The sequence below is a fragment of the Astatotilapia calliptera genome, chromosome 2 (assembly GCF_964374335.1).
Source record: "Astatotilapia calliptera chromosome 2, fAstCal68.1, whole genome shotgun sequence".
Taxonomy (NCBI): Eukaryota; Metazoa; Chordata; class Actinopteri; order Cichliformes; family Cichlidae; genus Astatotilapia; species Astatotilapia calliptera.
The window spans coordinates 14,755,643-14,777,813 of NC_137423.1; the positions used below are offsets into that span (position 1 = coordinate 14,755,643).

The 22,171-nt window shown below is 45.6% G+C and overlaps 1 protein-coding gene and 1 long non-coding RNA gene across 2 annotated transcripts; both read right to left on the minus strand.

The window, feature by feature from the left end:
- Position 1: 1 nt before the first annotated feature.
- On the minus strand, positions 2–882 carry LOC145430485 (uncharacterized). The gene is made up of 2 exons (XR_013911055.1): positions 481–882; positions 2–402 (listed from the first exon to the last, which is right to left on the minus strand). It is a non-coding gene; the product is annotated as an uncharacterized LOC145430485 (long non-coding RNA).
- A 6,790-nt stretch (positions 883–7,672) lies between these two features.
- Positions 7,673–17,669, minus strand: arhgef37 (Rho guanine nucleotide exchange factor (GEF) 37). The gene is given in 15 exon segments (XM_080308737.1): positions 7,673–7,891; positions 8,124–8,250; positions 10,240–10,255; positions 10,647–10,739; positions 10,934–11,066; positions 14,331–14,382; positions 14,484–14,572; positions 14,650–14,794; positions 14,867–15,024; positions 15,374–15,459; positions 15,462–15,499; positions 15,782–15,882; positions 16,238–16,419; positions 17,009–17,138; positions 17,583–17,669. Coding segments are annotated over 15 exon segments (1,656 nt in total).
- Between the last annotated feature and the right edge of the window lie 4,502 nt (positions 17,670–22,171).

Here is a 22,171-nt window from a genome sequence, read left to right on the forward strand (position 1 = left end):
GCGAAGGGCTAGGAGTAGGAGAGGAGCTGCTGTATGTTTTTGTTATCGAATCGATCTGATTGTGAAATAAAGCATATGCAGTGAGAAAGCAACTCCAGGAGTCATCCCTGCCTTAAAGCTGCAACATTCTTCTGTAGCAATAACAAAGTATAACATAAATTGTTCTGTGGCAATTACACAAGAATATCCAGTAATGTCCCTGCCTACAATTAAACACATTCACTTACCAAAAATCGGGGGCATCTGCTGTGGCAAATGGGTGCAAGCCTTTGACCACAAACTTAGACACTGCTCGGTGACATTAGTCTATCCTGGCCTGAAAGGAGACGCTACCGGTAGACTGCAGCGAGAACTGCCAGCGAGCGCCAGCCAGACTCTGTCTGTCTCTCTCATCATGGTCACCTACATGTACAGTAATGGCAGGTCTTGTAATAAGGCAGATTGCGCTAACATAATATGCACTGTTAGTTGATTATTTACCTGCCGCATTAACGGGAGAGGACGTGCAAACGTTAGCGCTGCTGCTGGGTTGAGAGTCACGAGTCCGGAGCGGAATTAAAAACGCGTGTCATCGCGTGTTTTGTGAGCAAATGCTTTTGCATATTCGTAGTGTTTCCTCCCTTAAATGAAATATCTACTTTGCAAGTTGCCCTGTTGTCATCGGTTCTCATAAAGTATAATCAAACTTTTGAGCGTTTGAGCCGCTTAGGCGCCATGTTTCCTGCCAGGTAAATGACGCTCCGCAACGTGGTGACGTCATTCGGGGCGACTGGAATCGATAAGGGAATCGTTTGCAAAAATGGCAAACGATTCCAAGGAATTGAAACAGTGGGAACCGGTTCTCAACAAGAACCGGTTTTCGATACCCATCCCTACATACATGTAATAGAATGTTAATAGTACATTTCCCTTTTTTAGGAAATGACCTGTATGTATCTGTGTGACATCAATAAAAGGATCAAGTGCTGCATTATCTTTAGTTACATTGATGTTATTTATTTATGGTGAAACAGTGGTGGAATATCGCTGTTGCTTTCGTATAAATGAAGCGGACATACCTGCGTGGCCGTGATCTAATCCTGTTTACATAAAGTAAACCTGCTCCCGAGCAGGTTTACGCTTACGGCTCTGTTGCTATGACAGCAAGTCCCGGATGAGCTTCGGGGAACCGAACGATCCAGGATCACGCAAACTCGTCAACAATCTAATCCAGCTAACTTACTTAGCGAGGTACGAAGAACAGGCCCCAGGACCCAAACAGGAAGCAACAAAAACACAGTGAAATCAGTGAGGGCGGGACAATCACAAAAGTGGGGAAGAAAAGCAGGAAGAAAAATGCAGGACAAGAACAACCTTCAAAGTAAAACAGGAAGTAACCGAAAGAGAAAAAAATGGACTCATGAAGACCTGTACCTTCTTGTGTATTTGACTGTGCTGGATGTAATGTGTATACAGTGGTCCCTCGTTTATCATGGAAGTTACGTTCTAAAAATAACCCACGATAGGTGAAATCCGCAAAGTAGCCAACTTTATTTTTTACAATTCTTATAGATGTTTTAAGGCTGTAAAACCCTTACTACACACTTTATACACGTTTTTTAGACAGGCAAGAAGATTTTCACACTTTTGTCTCTTGTTTAAACACCCTCAAACCTTTGTAGAAAAATAAGTCCAGTGTTATATTATAATCTGAAAAATACGGTAATCTCTATCTTCCTTTAGCATGTCCAGAAGTCCAACTTTTTGTGCGATGGTTAGCATCTTCCTCTGCCTTTTGGGTGCTACCACAGGTGCCTCTGACGGTGTGAAACGTTTTGTCGACATTGTTGTGTTTGTTGAGGAGAAAACTTACAACATACAAACATACAGTACAGCACTTCAGAGTCACACTGCTAGCGATCGAAGATGTATGTAAATTTGATAAGCTGAACGCATTCTGTACTGTACAGGAGATATGGCACGGAGGAGATTGTTTAACGGTGGTCTACAGACACAGAACACAATGCGCTGTAATAAAAAAAAAAGCATGCAAAATTGCACAAAAAAATCAGCGAAACAGCAAGGCCGTGAAAGGTGAACCGTGTTATAGCGAGGGACCACTGTAGTCACATTCCGTTACTGCCTTACGTTTATGTGGTCAATGTGATACAGAGGCCCTTCAGTAATCTGCATGAATGGAAATGGAAAAAAAACCTGATTATTTTTTTCTTCCTACAGTCAGTTTAGTTCAGTCAGTGTGCGCGAGGGAATGATGGAGCAGTGTGCGGCTGGAGAAGCGCAGATATGAAGATGACTTTTTTTCCATTTTAAAGGACAAAAACTCCAGAAACGTCTGCACAGATGGCATGCTAACCAATCTGCACAGACTACATGCTAACACATCTGCACAGAGGGCATGCTAACCAATCTGCACAGACTACATGCTAACACATCTGCACAGAGGGCATGCTAACCAATTTGCACAGACCACATGCTAACACATCTGCACAGACGGCATGCTAACACATCTGCACAGACGGCATGCTAACACATCAGGTAACAGCAGCAGCGCTGAGCAGGCAGGGTTGAAGCTCCATGTCTCTGCAGTAGCATCAGGGAGTTGATTGCTTCTCTCTGTCAGGTATAAACTGAGCAGTTCCATCCCTTTCTTCATGATGGGAGCCGTGCACGCTTACACTTGCATTTCTGTGGATTTAAATGCATCAAACATCAGTATGATTGTTGAGCAGTTTTAATTTAATTGTGCATGTTTGAAGCAACTGATATGAGGAATAATTGAAGCCTATGTTCTTGGTGTGCTGCAGATGTGGAGCTGCTGCCTCGTCCCTCTCATGTAGCTGCTGCTGCTGAGAGTCAGGAGATTATGCCCCCCTCCTTCAGGCCCATTACCATTTTCCTTTCTTCTTTTGTTTCTGTGTGCCTTCATCTTTATATCAGCAGGGTTTTTACAGATTTAGTGATCAATGTGAGCTGTTCTTGTTCTTCTCCTTTGAGAAAAACAGACAAAGGAAGTAAAAATAAATGCAAAGCACAAAAGACTACCAAAATAAAACAAGAAGTAACAGAAAAGGGGAACAGTAATGCAGACGTTACACAGAGAGCAGAGGAAACCGAACTCCAAGAGGCAGAACTGAGACTGAGAATAAAATCATGCAGAGAAATAAACTAAAATAACAGAGCTCAGAACATGCTGGGCAGCAAAGGTGAAAACCAAAAACAAAGTGAACACTCCGATGACCTCGACGGGGCCCCGGCACCAGACGGAGGCTGTGTGCAGCTCCAGCATTGTCCTGTAGGTGGCAGAGTGAGCTGAGGATCTATTTTAAGCTCAGCTGAGCTGAAGGAAAAGATATTTATAGCTCCTGATCTGTTTACTGTTAGCTGCTGAGGCTTTCACACACACAGAGCTAGAGTTTCTTAATAAAGGCAGAGATCATAAAGAAATGCATCTGTATATATATTTGTCAGACATGTAGCGAAGCAGCTCTCTTCATCTTCATCATTTCAGCTCTTCGGAGGAGCTCTCTGGTCGAAGCAGCCATCATCAGCTCGGGTAAAACTCCTTTGATGATATTGGTGAAGCAGGCTGAACGCTGCAGCAGCTCGCCGCCTCGTTTCTGCTGAACGCCTGACTCACAGAGTTCATCGGGATACAGAGTGTGTTACAGTGAGCCGCACTGATGTCTCACATCAAAAGCAGCGTGGAAAGGCTCACCCTGTCGGCGAAACATGTGACCCCCTGCTGTTTTTATTCAGTTCATCTGAACTCTTTGGTGTCAGATAAGAAAGAAAAGCACTGCACTCCTTTTATATCACCACTCTTTACTTTAGCTGCTGAACCTGGAAACGATGCTCTGCATCAGCTCATACTCAGCGTGAAAGCAGGAAGTCCCCGACGGAGAGCGTCCACACGATGATTGTTTCACTCTCACTGGCTGATTTCACTTCAACTGTCAGAAAATACACAACAACACAATAAACTCAACACTGAGACAGAAAGAGGCACACACACACACACACACACACACACACACACACAGGTGTGAGATGAATACTTTACTTGTAAACAGGCAGGGTGCACAGGCAAGTACACACATTCTTAACTAGCAGTACACAGACTTGTGTTAGTTGAAGTACTGATTCAAGTAACAGTCAAAGTACAGGTAGTGCAAAGCTAACTGAAACTCCTGCTAAAGTAATATTACAACACGGGAGTTTTTTCTTTTGCTTTGCCTCCACCGTAAACGGAAATCAGCCATTACAGCACGGTGTAAGAAGGTGGAGGAGCTCTCAGTGGCTGTAGTGGCACAGTGTGAAGCTGCGACCAGCTGACCTGTTCAACAACACAGAGTTACAGTCAGCACGGTCCTTATGTTTAAATCCAACTTTCTTCTTCCTCCCTGTGCTCTTTCTTCCCCCTCTCTCCATCTCTGAGTGAGCTTCTCTCATGCTGTGATCCAGCAGCTGGACCTTCAGGTCACACACACTGAGACAAACACACACACCAACAGTTTGTGATAGAAACTACTCCCTTTATGTTTGCTCCTTTTCTGTAGCGATAGTTAGATCCTGAATTATCGCAAACACAACTTTATTAACATCAGGACCATGAATGCCATCAACCCCTGAGTAAAGCGCTTTAAATGATGTATAAATTACAGCTTTCATCTCTATGTGGCATACCTGAAGTATAAGTGTTCACCGATGGTCTTTACAGGAAGGCTGAGAGCAGACTCAACCTGCTGAGGAGACAGAGATCTTTGGAGTGCAAGAGGTGCTTCTGAAGGTGGCGTCGGCCATGTTGTCTGTTGTGTTCCAACAGACAACATGGCCGACAGCCTTTCAGTTGGATAAGCTCATCAGGAAGGCCGCCTCTGTCCCAGTGCAGGGAGTCATGTTTTTTGGAGACTGAAGTGACCGCGAGGGTGTGTTAAGGTATCAGCTGCACCACCTAATCAGTAACATCCAATCAAAATCCTAGAATTGTCCCCTGCACCAAATCTGGAGCTCATCCTTTCTGCACAGTCTGTTAGTATAGTGACCTCACAGCAGCCATGCTACTGGTCACATGATGACATTAAAATGCTCCAAAAGGCTCCAACAGCACAAACAAGGTCCAGAGGTCCAGAGAGACCACAGGTGGCTGTAGCTGACAACTAGCAGCTACAGCCACCTGTGTCATCATCCTTCTGTCAGTCAGAGAGACCACACCCCTAATAATGCAAACTTTTAGCCTTAATATAATTTAAACAGGTGAGTTACAGACACATCCTCCCCTGAACAGCTGTTATATTTCTCTCTGAATTCAGTGTTTCTGTTTCAGGTAAATGTGTTTATTTTAACACTGGAGTGTATGGGGACTGACTCACTGCTGCCTCTGCTGGACGCCAGAGGAGCTGCAGCTTCATGTTTTAGCTTGTTATTCAGTAGAAGGTGAAAACATGTGCACACTGATGATGATGATGATGCATGAAGAAGAACAGCCGTGTCTCCAGATGTTTAACTGTAAAAGAGGCTGAGTTGGTGTGGGCCTCACAGCTTCGTAAATCATCACAAATATTCAGGTGCTTCTTCTCACGACTAACATCTGATTATGAAATGATGCAATGCCACAAAAAAGGTTTGAGTTTAGTTTTATTGAAGCCACACTCAGTTCTCTGCTGCCGCTGCTGCTCAGATCTCCCACCTGCTGTGTGAAGACTGAGTTCAACATCACAACTCTGGCAGCGCTTCATGCTCGGCTGAGGTCACGCAGCCCTGCAGCATTGAGGAAATCATCAGAATGACTCAGCAGGACCGGCTGAGCAGCAGTTTCATGAAACCACACAGAAACAAAACAGGAAGTACAAACTGTGGCTGCGATTACCAAACACACACACACACACACACACACACACACACACACACACACACACACACACACACACACACACACACACACACACACAGTTAATCTGATCATGCAAACATGCTCTGAGTCTCTGCCACCCTCTGGTGGTGAAAATGCAAACAGCATGCGAGGAAGATGTTGACCTGTTTTCTGATCAGACAGAAAAAGCCAGAAATGTTCACTCTGTGGTTTCCGTGTGTGTATGGGTTCAAATATCTACTTCATCCACAAGAAGAAACACTGCAGCTTCATCTGCATGTCTATTTGGATTAAAACTTCCCAAAATAACTGAGGCTGCATTTAAGGAATGAACCGCTCCTCTCATCCTAAACTGGCCTTCAAGGAGGGGAAATCAGGTAAATGTTATCAGGCTGAGATTTCTGAGTCCATCTGACTAACCCTGAGGACATATGGTATTTTAGGAGAGAAGCATCCTCCTCCTCCTCCTTCTCCTGATGGGAAGTTCTGCTGCTCATTCCTGTGCAATATCCCATCTGCCCTCCCGTCATATTTGTTTTCAAGATTTTCTTATTTAATCACTAGTGTACATATATTTATATTTATAGATACATATATATTTAGTCATCTTTTCTCTTTTACCATGTCTCTCTAATATTTTGCTCCTTACTATTTTTCTTTTTTTTTTATTATTATTATTATTTTTATTATATCTTATTATATTTTCTCCTACTGTATCATGCTGCTGAGTGACTGCTGAACTGAACAGCTGAGCAGCTCAGACTCCCGGCCTCCCTCCCTCTGCTCCATGCTCACAGCAGCTGAGGCTGCTCAACCTCACAGAAGGAGGCCAGGACAGAGTATGTGGTGCTCAAAGGTTAAAACTGCTGTCATCTGCAAAACTACTGGAGCTCAGGTTCATTTTATGTCCTGAGAGCCAATCAGCATGCGCTCAGAGATGCTTTCAAATGATTCTGAGCCAAAAATGTTTAAAGTGCTGGAATCAAGAAATGATGCTGCAGCCGAGCAAACTCCACAGACGTGACCTGCACTGCCTGAGCTGTATCCATAGCAACAAGCATCGTCGGGTGAATGTGACTGCAAGAGGACCTTATTCTGTTCTGACTGACCCATTTCACTCTTCCTACATAAAATTCGGGAATCAAAGTGCAACGAAATTTAAATCAGCTCATAGGCAGAGCGGGAAACTGGCGTTCTCCTTCACCCCTCTCCCAGTTTCTCCTCCTCCTCCTCCTGCTGAGTCTTGTTCTTCCTCGGCCCCGGAGACCTTTCACATTTACATCACATTACACAGTCTGAGATGATGAGAGCGCCATGTACCTGTCAGCTCTGCTCCAGGTGAGGACACACACACACACACACACACACACACACACACACACACACACACACACACACACACACACACACACACACACGTTACAGTTAACTTGATAGCACTCAGACCCTGTAATGAGAACATGCAGCATGCCTCTGAGGATCACGGGAAATGAGCACTTCATCATACAGCAGCCATGAAAATCGTCCTTCATCTTAAAACCGCTAATCAAACATTATCTACACGTTCAGAGCTTCATGACGTTACAGGCGCCATCTTTGAAAAGTGTTCTTGGAATATTATGCATTCATGTTTGTGCACAGATCACTGCAGACCAGTAGGAAGGAAACGTCACAAGAAGAAACTTTACACTTCCAGTCGTAAACAGGTTACAGTGGAAGGATTAACACTGAGACTGTAAGCAACCGATCCCGGGAGGCTCTTCCATCAGTCCTCTCATCTGCACCAGCTGCAGTTTCCACCCCCTAAAGGAAGAAGCCAGTGCCCGAGGGCAGCCCCGCTCCCACGGGCATGATTGCCAGGTTGTGGGAGGGCATGTAGCCTCTCTGACCTCCTCTGACCTTGATCAGGCTCCACTCGGGGCTCCTTCGTTTGTTGTGAGGCTCCAGGACATGAACGGGTTCTCTGGCCCAGAAGCAAACTTTGTGTTTGGATCTGGCTGTGAAGTTGTAAGTGCCCACAACCTGAAAACATGAAAAAAAAGGCAGCATTAAAGGTCTCTCCCTCCACACCGTCACTTGTATCCACACATCCTTCCTCCATCACATACATGCACCTCCTGGCTGTAGCTCAGGAGGATCACACATCATCATCGTTACTGAGTTTTCCTGGGCAGCTCTGAACTTCAGCTGATCCAGAGTTAATCTGTGATTCAGCTCCACTCAGTCGCTCCTTTCATAACTGCAGACCACATACAGGAAACAAAGGCAGGAAGTGACAGAGCTCAGCGAGAGCGTCTTCCCTGACGGTGACGTAGATAAAGGTCTGAACGACGCTGCGAGATGCAGATGTTTCCAGCTGCAGGCTGTTACTGCTGCAGAGGCTGATACAGCAGCATTACACACATCAGTCTGTCCTCAGCTCACACACACACACACACATCCCAACTCGTCTAAAAACACCAGCGTGGGGTCGTTATTACCACCTAACCCGGCTCTTTCTAATAAACTGTGCTCAACAGCAACGGCGCTGTGACTGTAACATCAATGACCACGACAGCATCTGCAGACGACACAGCTTCAGCACGAGGACGAGGAGTGCTCGCCTCTACAGCACACACCAGAGATGCTGAGGAGTTGAAGGCAGAGACTGCTTCTGCTGTACAGACTGCAGCTCAGCTCTTATTCTGCACTGAATTAAGCTCAGAGAAGTTCAGCGCATCAACACGAAGACAAGAAGAAGTACTCCAAGCACACATGTCGTCATGTATGAGACGAGGGTAGGATACAACACGTCTTCTTCTACCGTTTAAGAAACAGTCAGCTGATGATGGTATAAAAACTAGGTTTGAGAGGCTGGTGTGGACTGTCCCTCTGAGGTACTGAAGGACAGTGTGTGAGGACGGGCAGACACAGGCCTGCTGCTGCTGCACGTGACCGAGTCAGATCCACATGACGGCTGTTACAGGGTGGTCTAAACACTGTAAACACTGACAGCTTAAACAGTATCCAGCATCACCAACAAGCTGAGAGTACATCCTGCCGGCCTTTAAATCACCTGCTCAGGCAGAGCCGCTCCATTTCACATTACTGTTCAGGAGAAGACCGCCGGTGCTCCATCAAGCAGTGTATCAACGGTTACGAGGATGTGACAACGTCACAGTTAGTGTGCACGACAACAAATTCAGTCGTACTGTTGTGGCCAGGGCCATCCTCTGTGCTGTTGCATGCTGGGATGGCCAGTAACGGACAGAGCTGAACTCTGTTAAGGTGGAGAGGTGGATGTTGTGCAGGATAAGGACAACACCTCCCACCCACGCCACGACGTGCTGGCCAGTCACAGGAGCACACTTAGGCTGTGTCCCAATTCAGGGTCTGCATGCTTGAAGTACGCGCACTACGCGTACTACGTACGGTGCGTACTATAAGTATGAGAAGTGCGGAAGTGAGAGGCTTGTGAAATGGGACGGTCTAGCCTTCGTTGCGCTGTTCAGGTTGCCTAGCAACCATGATACTAACCGCGAGAAACGTTACATACAGCATTGTGTGACAGAAATGGAGGAGAAAAAATGTTTTGCTGGTCATTCATTTTTGTCATGACATCACTCTGATTAGCTGAGTATCTGAGGCTGAAACCACGAGACTGTCAAACATGATTGTTGGGCTTCGTTTCTGTGCTGAACAGTCATTTAAGATTAGTTAGTAAATAACAATTAGCTAATGTTGTTCATGAGACTAAAGTCATCTCACTGTGGTAATGTAAATATAATATGACCAATATTATAGTATTGTCAGATTATTATGATTGATATATATATATATATATATATATATATATATATATATATATGTGTGTGTGTCCAAAAGAGCGCAGTCCTGGGAACAGCTAAGATACTGCGCAGGACCCTCAAGCTCCCAGGCCTCTGGTAGAGGACCCGAGCTTGAAGGATAAACCGCCCGCAGGGGCGTGCTGGGTGTTTTTTTTTTTTATATATATACACACACATTTATATAACGCTGAAAGTACAAACATCACTAATGTTACATAACTGTGCCGACATGTGGCCAACAGTAATGTTTTAATGTTCTTCGTTATTAAACATTCGCACATAAATAAGTGACGTCATATCCAGTACTTACTTTTGACAGTTCACTCTTCGGCCACTCCCTTCTGCCGTATTTTGCGGCAAAATCATCCACACCCACCGCCGCGCTATGAATTGTGGGATATATAGGACCATGAAGCGTGCACCGGACCACGCTTGATATTTGGGGAAATCGACGGCGCATTTGGAGTATGCATTTGAAGCACACTTTGAACTGGGACAGCCGTCGTCGCGTGGCGGTGATGTAATCGCACTTAAAATGTGTACTTCAAGCGTGCAGACCCTGAATTGGGACACAGCCTTAGTCAGAGACTGAGATTACCCATAATGCACCACTGAACGACACAGGAAGTCATTTCTGTTCGTGGACATCTCTGTGCGATTCCATATCAGAGCGAACTTTGTAAATGTTGTATTATTTAATAGGTTCACTCTGTTCTTATTGTCTTGGAGCGACTGTCAGCACATAATGTCCTCAGGGATTTAAGAAAACGTATTCTGATAGCAGCTGGATAATCGTTAGTGAACACCTGCAGTCCTGCTCTGGTGGACAGCACGCAGTCTCCTTCTCCTGGACAGTCTAATCGAGAGGAATTCAGTTACCTAGAAGCAGCTCATGGGCAGTGGGGTGTGGCCTGCTGGGCTGTAGGACTGTCTTTTGCCTGCGGTCACACCTTCTGTCAGGGTCAGGTGTGGTGAAGTGGGCGGGTCTTCTGTTGGCTTGTGATAGCGAATGAGTTTCAAGGCAGCGTCATAGCCTCGCTTCCCTGCGTGAAGACATAACATTTAAATAGTTTAACATTCATTTGTTCAGTGTCAGACCAGCCCGTTACTCCCTCACAGAGCGATCCCATTGGCTGCACGTCTGTTTCTGTTTCAATAACAGTGTTTCGCCAGCAGATGGCACCATTGTTCTTCCTCTCAGTGTTTCAGTGTAGACTTCATAAAACCTTAGTCTCACCTCCTGCTTCGACCAGCCACCTCCTTCTGTTTCCATGGCTGTCGCCTGGAAGATTATCACCTGGAAGATGATGGAAGATGACATGCTTATCCGTTAGCTGCTTCAGACGGCGCTGAGAGGACAGGCTAAGAGACTGAAACACACGAGCAGATGTCAAATCTCAGAGCAGGCAGAACACAATGAAACAGCTGCTAACTAGGGCCCGGGCTGCTGAATTACTCACACACGGTCAAATTTACCTGGAAGGTGTTCAGAAATGAAAACAATGACTCAGAAAGGGCCACTTCTGGTTCTGCAGCTGCAGAGTATATAATGGGACCCGAACACCTACAATCTCAGGAAATTGAAGTTCAGACTGGGAAAGTCGATGTGACATCATCGGCATCTGTGTTGTTTGATATTCAGAGAAAGATGTTTGCTGGATAATATAATCACTGTTATATTTATTATTCTGACCTTAGTCACCTCAAGATGTCTGAGGTTAGCAGAGTTGTCCTCACGATGCTGTTAATTTACAGTCTTTTGTTTGGGGTCTTCAGTTTTATGCCTTACAACAGCGGTTCCCAACCCCTGGGCCATGGACCGGTACCGCTTTGTGAGTCGTCTGGAATATTTCTAACATTTTGAGTTATTTTCCAGTGTTAGAAAATCAGCACTGCTCAGTGTTAGCCATTGTTAATCTTCAAAACTGACTAGGTTACTTTTAAACATATAACACTGTCAAAAGTGTTAATTTAACACTCAACAGTGTTGTATTTAACACTCAGAGGTGTGGACCCATATAGACACTCTCTAGTGTTAATTTAACACTGGAGATTTTGCTGTGTACTTTTTAAAAACACGATTTACAACCTGAATAGGTGATAAAGCGATAGATCTTTCAGCCCAATTCTACTTTTTCTACATAATCCATCATACAAAATGTAATCAAATTGAAAGGTCCCTTTTTAAAACTTGTTTTATTAGTTTTAATCTTTTAACTTTATGCATCAAGCAAAAATTTTATTATATGCAACATTCTCTGACTGGAAGAAATTTGTTTAACATTTAAACCTATTTTCTGCACATTCCAGCACATAAAATAAAATATTTTTTATGTTTACACTCACTCTTTCAAATAGATGCAAGTAAAACACAGCAGAAAATAAATAAAGTCAAAGACTCAGCGGTCCTGTTGCTCTATTTTCACCTGGAAAGCAGGACTGCCGTAGGCGGAGGTTTACCCTGGTGCAGGTGTGCCGCGGTCAGTTGAAGAATCCGCGAGTTTCTCTGTGAATTTCCAATTACGTTGTAGCGCACTCGGTGCTTGTTTGGAAGTTTAGGGGTTTTTTTCGCTGTAAAAAGAAGTTTTCTTCCCACGCACGATGGACGCTAATGTTTTTGTCACTTTTTATGGAATCAAACTCAAAGTAAGGTCAGTACTTCCACGCTTTAAACGCTGCACGCTCATACTCTCTCCCACAATCGATATGTGATCCATTGTTGATCTGCACACAGCTGTTGTCACGAACGGCGCACTCGCTTACGTCACTGTCGTGAGACATTCTCGCAAGAAATCACGGTTTTAGTAACGCAGTAACGCAGCGTTCCTACGGGAAAGTAACGGTAATCTAATTACCGTTTTTGCAATAGTAATCCCTTACTTTACTCGTTACTTGAAAAAAGTAATCAGATTACAGTAACGCGTTACAAGTAACGCGTTACTGCCCATCTCTGCATATCACCCAATTAGAGCACTTCGCTCTCACACTGCAGACTTACTTGTTATTCCTAGAGTATTTAAAAGTAGAATGGGAGGCAGAGCCTTCAGTTTTAAGGCCCCTCTTCTGCGGGGCCTGAGGCTTCCAGTTTGGATTCAGGAGACAGACACTATCTCTACAGGGTGGGCCATTTATATGGATACACCGTAATAAAATGGGAATGGTTGGTGATATTAAAGTCCTGTTTGTGGCACATTAGTATATGTGAGGGGGCAAACTCCTCAAGATGGGTGGTGACCATGGTGGCCATTTAGAAGTCGGCCATCTTGGATACAACTTTTGTTTTTTTCAATAGGAAGAGGGCCATGTGACACATCAAACTTATTGGTAATGTCACAAGAAAAACAATGGTGTGCTTGGTTTCAACGTAACTTTATTCTTTCATGAGTTATTTACAAGTTTCTCTTTGTTCACAGCCATTGACATGTTCGAAGAGGTTAACACGTGAGGAGCGGATAGAAATTGTGTTGATATCTGGTGTCATTGCAGCAGATTTCAATGCAAGACACCCTACGAGACCACCCATCTCCCATGCTACAGTTAGCAAACTGCTTGCTAAGTTTCGTGAAACTTGTTCAGTGTTGGATTTGCCAAAATGTGGACGTAAGAAAACTGTCACTAATGAAGAAACATCAGTGGCTGTCCTAGCTTCATTCAGCAAGAGCCCACAGCGTAGCACTCGTCGCATATCACTGGAGAGTGGCATTAGTCGAACATCCCTTCGGCGGATATTAGCTACTCACAAATGGCACCCTTACAAACTCCAGCTGCTGCAGCATCTCAACGAGGATGACCCAGATCAGCGCACAGAATTTGCAGAATAGGCAAAACAAAAATTGGAGCAGGACCCTCAGTTCACACAGAAGAATTTGTTCAGTGATGTGGCAAACTTTTATGTGAATGGTGAAGTTAACAAACAAAACCACCGCTATTGGTCTGACACTAACGGGGTGGCTGTAGCTCAGGTGGCAGAGCGGATCAGCCACTAACCAGAAGGTCGGTGGTTTGATCCCAGGCTGCTCCAGTCTGCATGCCAAATATCCTTGGGCAAGATACTAAACCTATGTTGCTCTCCGATGCATCCATCGGAGTGTGAATGTGTATGAATGTTAGATACTTAGCACTTAAGCTTAGAAGTGCTTGTGTGAATGGATGTGATTGGGTGAATGAATTAGATGTATAAAGCGCTTTGAGTGCTCGGACAGAGTAGAAAAGCGCTATATAAGAACCAGTCCATTTACCATTTACTAACCCACATTGGATGGATCCCTCCAAGACTGTTGGAACAACAAAAGTGATGGTTTGGTGTGGTATATGGGGTACAACGATAGTGGGTCCATTCTTCATCAATGGAAACCTCAAGGCCACTGGATATTTGAAATTGCTACATGATGATGTGTTTCCCTCTGTATACACTGAAGCTGGCACGTTCCCTGAGTTTTTCCAGCAAGATGGTGCACCACCACATTATGGGTGCTAGGTCCGAGCATTCCTAGATGAACAGTTTCCTGGAAAGTGGATTGGTCGTCGTGGGCCAGTTAAATGGCTAAATATATTAATAGACCTCTCTGCATCACATCATTAGTTGATAATCTCTGACTCTCTCCCACAGCGTATTTTTGTCCTGTCTTCCTCACCTCCAACATGTCACAGAGTTTGCTGCCCCTCCCTGAACCTCGAGGTTTCTCGCTGTTCAAAGGGAGTTTTTCCTTTCCACTGTCGCCAAGTACTTGCCCATAGTGGTCTGTAGCTTACAGTATAAAGCGCCCTGAGGTGATTCTGTAAATCACATAAATTCTCTCAGCCTTCTTGCTCCTTCCAGCACTGAAGACTCTGCCCACTCCCAGAATGCACCAGGAGAGAGGCTGCTGTGAGTAAGCTGCAGGGAGACATGTGGAAGATGAGCACAGATAGCCAACATGTTTTTGTTCATTAGCCTATCTGTAAGGACGTCACCTGCTGAGCGAAGCAGTGAAACAGCTGCTCCATGTCTGCGGCGAGATCTCTGTGCAGACAGCTGAACGACCCGAACATGCTCCTGATCTGCAGAGCCAGCCCATTAAAATGAGGGAGCTCTTTCAGGAGCAGCGTGTTCAACATCCTGTCAGGAGGAGAGGGGGAGTAAAGGAGGTCACACCAGTCACAGCTCCAACCATCAGAAACCAGCTCCCACCTGTACGCATTGGCCACAGCCTGCTCCTTGTAGCTCAGGTTGGGTTTTCCTTCGATCACTTTGTAGCTGAGAAGCTTGTCGAGTCTCTTTCTGATCAGATTCCTCGGGCCCATCCAGAGGTCCCAGAGAGCACAGGGCAACTGGTGGATCACCTCATCCTCTTCTTCTGGAAGAAGGAATAAAGAACAGACCGACATCAGCAGACCGTCGTCCACTGAATCATCCTTTCACGGGGGGCAAAATATGCATGTCCACCTCTACATGCGCTCAGAGACGTGGCAGCCTGTTTCTGACCTATGATAATGTTCTGAGCGTGTGAAGAGGAGATTGGAAGCGGGATGGAGGATGCAGGCCGTCCGCTAATCAGAAGCTGTTTGCAAAGACAGAAGTCTGTGATGTAATCTTTAAATCTCCTGCCACACACAGGTGATACAGCGAGAGTTTAACTAGTGCTGTTTCTGTCCTCGTAACTGGACACAAGCTGACAGGATGCAGCACTTCCTGCACCTGTAAAGACCACAGCACTGCTCTCAGAGTTAATCAGAGTGGCGTAGTGATCTCCTTGTAACAGATCGGTGCCTTTTCTCCGTCCAGTCCAAGTCAAAGTCCTCCGTGCAGCAGACAGGAAGCCCCACAGACCAACCACACACAAACACATGTGTGACCTCCTGACAGAGACTCAAACTTGTGACTGCATGTCTGTAATGATATGCTGCTGCAGAGGCTGACCTTGAGTCACAGCCTGAAACCTTTATTAAAGCCGTAAAGAGTGACTGCTGCTGACCTGTGCAGGCAAAATCACAGACACAAAGTCATGTTTTACAAATGAGTTTATTCAGTTTTAATGTTTAGTCACTAAAGTCCAGTAAAGCTTTGCAGTGAACAGACAGGACAAAGTGTGTGCATGAGTTTACCTGCAGGTGCTGCAGGTACATTTTCATGTTCTCCAGTAGCTCCAAGATGCGGTTTTCCAAAACATAGAAGAATCTTTCCAGGGCATCAAATTTCTCACACTGCTGCGTTACATAAACCAACTGTGCTCTTACAGGTCATCACGCACTGCTTTGGAACATGTAGTAATGAGGTCAGTGTCAGTAGGAACCAAAGGTTCAGAGGAGATACCCACCTGCTGTTTGTGAGGTGCAGCCAATCAGAAGACATTTGTCTTATAGGAGGAGCACCAGGATGACGTACAGAATGATTATTGTGAACTGTGGAAGTATCACTGTGCCTGATTAGACCTCCCACTCGCCCCACTCCACTGCTGTGCTTCCATCCAACAGCATCTGGTCGAGGTGTAACTGTCATGATCCACCATTGGCTGTCCTGGGGTGTGGTGCCTGACTTCCAGTGGTCATCTGATCTTCACACCCATGCACTGTGGCTCATCATGGCTGAATAACACTGAGCATACTTCAGGCCCTTGGTGTCCCTTGGTAGTGTTAGTGTAGCCCGGCTTAGTCTCTTGCTGATCTTCCCGAGTGTTGCTCTGACGTCTGTCTCCATCTCCCTTATATAGACCTTCCTGGACCTGAACCTGTCTTCTCTAGACCCTTCCCAGTTGAGTGTGAGTGAGATTGAGCACAGTGTGGACTCTGGATTTGGACTGAGCATACGCTCCCCTTTTTCCCAGCCCTGGACCCCTCTTCTTCCTGATTCACTGTATGTAGAAATCAGCGGTGTTGTAAATAAACCCACTTGTTTGATAACACAGTTCAGAGTTCAACGCCAGCAAACGTGAAAGTAACTTGCTGCGAGACATCAACCCAAATGTTGGTGGACTTGTTTGACACAGTTGACACTGTGAGGATCAGAGAAAAATCGATGATTGAAAGTCGATCATTTATTCTGACCATCTCATGACAGATGAGATTTTTTAAGGTAGACTTTACATGCTGAGCTGGTCTGTGAAGAAGAGTCTGGAGCTTCCCAGGAACAAGGAAGTGATACCTGTGTGATTCAGGAGCTCACCTGAGCTTAATCACACTACTTCATCTGTAAATTTATGAATTTATAAATGCGCTTTAAACAAATAGAACAAACAACAACCACTTCCTGTTTGACTTCCTGTTTATAACGACAGAAAGACTGAAACTGTGAGGGTGACACGTCAAAGTAAAGGTCTGGTTTCAGGTCACTTACAGAGACTCTGCAGGAAGTCAGGTTTTCCAGGCTGAAGCTGCTTCTGGTCCGGCAGGCACAGGAGACGGCTCGATACGTCAATCACCTCTTCGATGTGCAGAAACATGCTGTCCAGGCCGGCTGGAGACGGCTTCGGTCAGAACAGGTGGAGGGAAGACATTAAATTAGGGTTTTACACCTGCTATCAGATGTTTCTTTAACCGCAAAGTCTGAGGGTTCTCCTGGTTCCCCATTAAAACCCATATGCTCCCATTATAAACCATGTACTCCCATTATAACCCATATACTCCCATTATAACACACATACTCCCATTATAACCCATATACTCCCATTATAACACACATACTCCCATTATAACGCATTGTTTTCATTTATTTTGAGTATATAAAAACATCAGAGCGGGAGGAACGCTGAAAAAGTGATAGTGATGTGCTGCAGCAGCATCAGGGCATGGCTGACTTCTGACCTCTGATTATAAAGGTGGATCTGCGCTCGTGCTGAATGACTGAGCAGTGGTTGCGCTGGTTGCTGGGAGGCTGAACAATGCACAATCCAGCAGCTCATCGGCCTCACAGAGCCACCATTCACCCATGCCTTCACCCTGCTCCTCCTCCTCCCCGTGTCGTGTTTCACCTCCCCTTTTGCATGCTCTACATTCATCTCTTATGGAACACAGTTCATATCTCTCCTGCTCCCTTGTTGTGGTTCCACAGCTCAGCTCTGCTCGCCCATAAAGCCTGATTTCATTATGTTTTATGAGCCCTCATTTCATTAGGACAGTGACAATAAGCCGTTATTTAGCAGTTCTAAGCAACAGAACAGGCATAATGAAAAGCAGGTGATAAGAAGCCACTGAGAGGGTGCAGGATGCTAAAACACTTACAGTACCTGCTGCAGCTTTACGTTCAGCCTTTTTCTTTTTGCTTCTTTGTGTTGTCACTTTAAATCAAAGCTTGTCACTGTGACTGTATACACCTCTCTGCATTTATTCACTGCTTATCATTATTATTATTATTGTTATTATTAATTTATATATTTTATTTTTTTCCTGTCCTGTTCGGCTCTTTTGCCATCAGAATTATTGTCTAAAGGTGAAGAAAGATGCCCAACGGATTTACTTTACCAAATGGACCATCCCAGCCTTGCCGTAATGGTCTATTTGATACACCTTTTATTGTTTATATTATTTTTTTTCACTTGCTAAATACGGGACAGACTTGACTGGGGAAAAGAAAGGGGAGAAAGAAAAACAGCGGGGAAGAGGGACGGGTATAAAAAAAACAACAACCCCAAAACAACACAACAACAAAATAAGCAGACAAAAAATACATGTATCAATTACCTGGATCACCTGTTGAGAAAGAAAAAAGGGGAATCAAGCAGAAGAAAAAAAAAGAGCAATTTAATAAACAACATCACGATGATCTATGGGAATATAACAGTAAATACTAAATATTAAACATTATTGTGCAGCACGTAAGATTGACAGCGCACAGTGTGCTTTGAGGTAGCAGCCAAAAAGGGTGTAGTTTGTGTGTGTGAGCACCCGTGTGTACACCTGTGAGCATAGAATAGAATAGAATTCAACTTTATTGTCATTGCACATATCACAGGTACAGGGCAACGAAATGCAGTTTGCATCCATCCAGAAGTGCTTTAGCCATGATATAGATATATTACAAAATATATATTAGCAATAATATAGATATGTAAGTATATTACAGAAATGGGTCTATTATGGTATGTAATATGTACACGGTATGAAGTATGTTATGAATATGCTATAACTATAAGTATGTACAGGCTGTAGTGAGTACAAGCTATGTACAGGCTATGAACAGGATATAAATAAGAAAAAATCTGTACAGAATATGAAATAAAGAACTATACAGAAATATGAGATATACAGCTATACAGAAATGGGAACTATGCAAGTTGTAAACAGTTGTAGAATTAAAAATTATCGTATGATTATTTACACAGAACTATACAGTAGTGCAGTTAAGAGCCTTTATTAAGTGCTAGTGGTTGTGAGTGGTGGTTCAGTCCATGTTATTATTGTGTGTTTGAGGGTACAGTTGTCCATTGTCTGTGTGTGTAGGTGGTTGTGGGTGTGTGTATGTCCAGTCCATGTGTTAACGTGGGTCAGATGTCAGAAGGCAGAGTTCAGGAGTCTGACAGCTGTGGGGAAAAAGCTGTTCCGGTACCAGGTGGTCTTAGTCCGGAGGCTCCTGTAGCGCCTCCCAGAGGGCAGGAGGGTGAAGAGTCCATGTGATGGGTGACTGGGGTCTTTGATGATTTTCCCAGCCCTTTTCAGACACCGCTTCCTGTAGATGTCCTTTATGGCAGGAAGTGGTGCTCCGGCGATGCGCTGGGCAGTTTTCACGACCCTCTGTAACGCCTTCCGGTCCGAGGCAGAGCAGTTCCCGTACCAGACTGTTATACAGTTGGTCAGGATGCTCACCAGGATGTCTGAGGACAGGTGATTCTTCCTCAGAGTCCTCAAGAAGAAGGGGCGCTGGTGAGCCTCCTTGACCAGCTTGGAGCAGTTCGTCGTCCAGATGAGATCCTCGGAGATGTGGACTCCCAGGAACTTGAAGCTACTCACATGCTCCACAGCCGTCCCCTTAATGTAGATGGGTGGATGTGGGTCAGCATTCCTCCTGTAGTCCATGATGAGCTCCTTGGTCTTCTCGGTGTTAAGCAGCAGGTTGTTTGTGTCGCACCACTCAGCCAGACAATCTACCTCCTCCCTCCTCACTGTAGCATGAGCGCGCTTGTATTTAAAAGGTTCCTTCATGTAATGATCTGCTAGAGGGTGTGGGGTGCCACAGCCCCGTCCTCCAGGGCATGAAGCAGGCATGGAGGAGATCAAGACTCCAGACATCTAGAGGCCCTCAGAGCACAAGAGACCAATGAAGACCAACAGAGGGGCAGTCGCGCCACTATCCCAGAAAGAGCTGAGGAGAGCCCCAGATGAGGGGTCACTCAGCAAACGCGGGGCAGAAGTCAGGGAGGATTGCAGTGACGTGCCCATGAGCTTCGCCGGCAGCCAGCTGTGCCAGGGTGACCGAGCCCCAGGCCGAGAGACTGGGGGCACCCAACCCCCAAAGTGCCCCGAGCGAACCCCAGGCTCCAGGCCCGACAAGCAGCCACCAGGAGGGAGCCGGTGTGTACCTGGACGCCCATCCCCGGACACAAAGAACCACTAATGCACCAATGTCTGAGGGAGTCCGCCACTGGCAGGGGAAGTGGTGGTGGGGGGAGATAGGCCTCCAAACCTTGGAGGGCCTTAGATGTCCCCAGAGAGGTGGCATCTGACACCCAACCTGACATATAGACACAGACATTCAGGCACGCACATATACAAACGGGGGTGTGTGTGAAGACTCCAAACCTCCCCCCGCCCGCTCATATGTAGTGTTGATGCATGTGTGTTCTAAGGTGCATTTAAAACCCAGGAGGGCATGGAGCTACCTGCCAGAGAGCAGCAGGTAAGCGCATAGCCCCTCCTGATAGCCCTCAATGTATACGTGTATTTAAAATTGAGAGGTGGGCAACGACGCCAGGTGTGAGGTTGTACACCTTGATGGTCTTTTGGATTCCGTGTAGCGTGCCCACCCCCAAGGTCCTATATGAATGTGTTATGAGAGTGTGAGTAATGTGAATGTCTAAGTTGTCGGATATATAAAATTGAGGCACAGGCAGCCAGAAAGGGACAGAGGAAGGGGATGCCTCCCCTGCACCCTGGTGACACACCTTTACCCCAAGGCCCTCCATGTGTGGGTGATTGTGGTGGAGCGGGAAGAGGGAGGCAGCTGGAGATGGGAAGGGAAGGAAGGGAGGGGCAAGTGACCCCTCCCTGGAGCCAGCTGACCCCAGTAGGCACCCCCATACTCTGCAACCCACCAGGGAAAGGGGGCCCAGGCCCATCCGGACTGGAGCCCAGTTCAGCAGAGCCGCCCAGCCCCAAAGAGCCCAGGACAGCCCACCCGACCCCACCACAGAGAAAACTCCACCCACTCATCCACTCATCTTCTAGACTACACAAGACAATAGACGCCCAGGCTGAGATCTTCCTCCACCTCTCCTATATCTCCCCCTCCTGCAAGATATAACAGCCTCCCCCACCAGTTGAAGAGTCCCCCAGGTGGCTCGATGCACTGGCGGCACCCTGTGCCAGGGCTGGGCCCCCATACACCCACCCGCCCACAACCCCGGCGACACACCAACCAGGTCCCAAGCCCCCAAGGCCCAGCCAGGGACCCAGCCCAGAGACGGAGCACCCAGGGGCAGCCAGGCTACCAGGTCAGTAACCCACGTCCGTCAGCACAGTCCCTCCCCTAGCCCCGCTGCACGCAGCCACGAGGAAACCATCACCTAAGAGCCAAGAGAGCCCTTAATAGGCCATGACCGCTACCCCGGGTTGTAGTGATTGGATTTCCGTCTCTTTTTAGAGATCCGGCTCTTTCGGTTCGGCTCACTAAAAAGAGCCGGCTCTTTCAGCTCCGAACCGGCTCTTCGGGTTGTTTTGTTGCTTTAATAAATTTATTATTAACAATAATATAAAATTATGCACAAAAGGAATTACTAATGTAAAAAAAAGTGGTTTTATTTATATATGTTTATATATAAATATATGCGGTGGCCCCTAGAGACAAAACACGTACAAACTCCAAAACACATTTCTAGTTTTAACTGAACTTCCAAAGCAGAGCTACTAGATCACTTAAATTGCACAATTGAAAGCATGTGTGTATTGTTTGTGTATTTATACACACGCACTCATATATATTCAAATAATTTTAAAAAAAGTTCATTTACCTGTTACTACCACACACCAAATCCGGTCATTGGTACTTGCTGGCTTGTGTAGGTAACAAAGGCTCAACACTGCGCCTAGCATCCTGGAGCACTTCTGTTGTCTTTTTTACGTGTTTTGAGTTTTTATGTGCTTCTGAGTTTGTACGTGTTTTTACGTGTTTTGGAGTTAGTATGTGTTTTTATGTGTTTTGGAGTTTGTACGTGCTTCAGAGTTCGTACATGATTTGAAGTTTGTATGTGCTTTGTCTGTAGGGGCCACCGTAAATATACTTTTATTTATTCACTCCACATAAAATGTAATAAATAAATCATATAATACAAAAATCAACTATTCACAT